Raw genomic sequence first — 1754 nt, forward strand, 5'->3', positions numbered from 1 at the left:
TTTGTTTTTGTGTGTGTGTGTGTGTGTGTGTGTGGACGTGACTCACGGCGCAGCTGCCCCCGTTGCGGCAGGGGTTCCCGGCGCATTCGTTGACTTGGATCTCGCAGCTGGCGCCAGTGAAGCCGGGCCTGCAGGAACAGGTGTAGCTGCCCTGGCCCGTGTTGCTACAAGTGGCCCCATTCATGCAGGGCTTGTGGTGCGTGCAGTAGTTGAGGTCTGAGGCAGACGGCAGGACACATGACACGCACACGTGTGGATTAGCTTCGTCGCTCCCGCTGGACTGCGGTTTTCAATTTGTGCCAACAACTGGCGCCCGCGGCCCCTCCTATCGCGGCCCGACCCCTCCCCCTCAAAGAGCACAGCTGTATTATGAGCAACCAAGCATCGAGGTTACATTTCAGGGGGCAGCAGATTTTTGTTTTCACGGCTTTCTTGCAGCTTTTCAATTGCCCTGACAGATTCGCGACGCGCTCTCGTGGGGTTGCCGTCCTGCCACAAAGACGTCGGGCCAGCTTAGCATGAGTACGACTTCAGCGATGGTGCTCGCGTCTTGACGTGATCGTCCCTTGTCTCGGTTTGATTCGACACTTTTTTCACACTTTCACAGTTAATTCGGACCAAATGCTGCAGTACCGACAGGAAACTTTGTGGGGCGGTATTGAGATTCAAACATACTCAATTTGTATGTTTGTTTTTTTTTTTCTTCAAAGGTAGCAGGAGCCAAAAAACGAACTTCAGACCATATATTTGCATCGGTACGGTTTCTTTCTTTTTTTTTTTTTTGACTTGAGTACTTTCTAGTTCTGGATGTTGTATTACCACTTTAAAAATGTGGGGGCAGTATGAAGAGACAAAGCAAATCACCAGTTACAACAGCTCATCGATTTCGCTCTTAGTTAACGAGACACAAGAGCAGGGGTGTCCTATTTACAAAAAAAAAAAAAAAATCAAACAAATCATTTTGTTTTGGATTTTCACAGTTAGCCTCCTTGAGATTCGGTTTCATTTGCTGCCTTTTTTTTTTTTTTCCGACTTTCAAAAATGGCCTTTTATACCGACAAATTCGGACCTAATGCTGCAATTCCCTCAGCCTGACTTCGGTTTTTGTCAGCAAACCGAGCGTTCCCCGGGCGTGTTGCCCACCTTGATTGCAGAAGAGGCCCCCCCAGCCCTCCTGACAGTTGCACTGCCAGGGCTGCTGGCAGGTCCCGTGGAGGCAGCCCGGGTAGCGGATGCACTCGTCGCAGTAGCGACCCTTGAAGCCCACCCGGCACCTGCGGACCAATCGGAGGATGGCGGTAAGGACGTGTGTGATGCAAACGTCTTAGCCCGGCCCCCCCGCCGAGGCAGAACCTACTTGCAGTCGCCGGGCTTCTCGCAGAAGCCGTGCTCGTCGTCGCAGCCCGGCAGGCATATTGCTAGTGGGGGAAAAAAAAAACATGATTATTATTATTGAAATGAACTGGACTTTTTTTTTTTAATGACAGGGAGGCACGTGGGGGGCAAAAACCCCACGTGCAGATTTGTTTGAGGGGAGGGGGTGGGGGTGGGGGGTAATGTGAGCGTGAGTTTATGTGTATTTTTTTTTTTTCATGAGTGTCTGTGAGCGCGCACGCAATTTGTTTTCGTGCGAGTGTGTTTGTCGTGCGTTTTTGTTAGCATGCAAGTCTGTTTGTGTGCATTCGTTTTTCTTTGTGTGTGTGTGTGAGAGAGCACGTGCTCTCAGACATAGACATCCCCCCCCCCACCCCCCC

At 50.9% G+C, this 1754-nt stretch overlaps 1 protein-coding gene across 3 annotated transcripts in view; it reads right to left on the reverse strand.

Annotated features, from left to right (window-relative positions):
- The window catches only part of dla (deltaA), an 8785-nt gene that overhangs the window by 4591 nt on the left and 2440 nt on the right, over positions 1-1754 (reverse strand). For all 3 annotated transcript variants that reach the window (XM_019864478.1, XM_019864479.1, XM_019864477.1), the window contains 3 exons: positions 1358-1418; positions 1144-1274; positions 47-216 (listed from right to left, as the gene is read on the reverse strand). In XM_019864478.1, coding sequence (XP_019720037.1) covers positions 47-216; positions 1144-1274; positions 1358-1418 — 362 coding nt within the window. The remainder of the gene's footprint in view (positions 1-46; positions 217-1143; positions 1275-1357; positions 1419-1754) is intronic.

Source organism: Hippocampus comes, unplaced genomic scaffold, assembly GCF_001891065.2.
Source record: "Hippocampus comes isolate QL1 unplaced genomic scaffold, H_comes_QL1_v1.1 scaffold371, whole genome shotgun sequence".
Classification (NCBI taxonomy): Eukaryota; Metazoa; Chordata; class Actinopteri; order Syngnathiformes; family Syngnathidae; genus Hippocampus; species Hippocampus comes.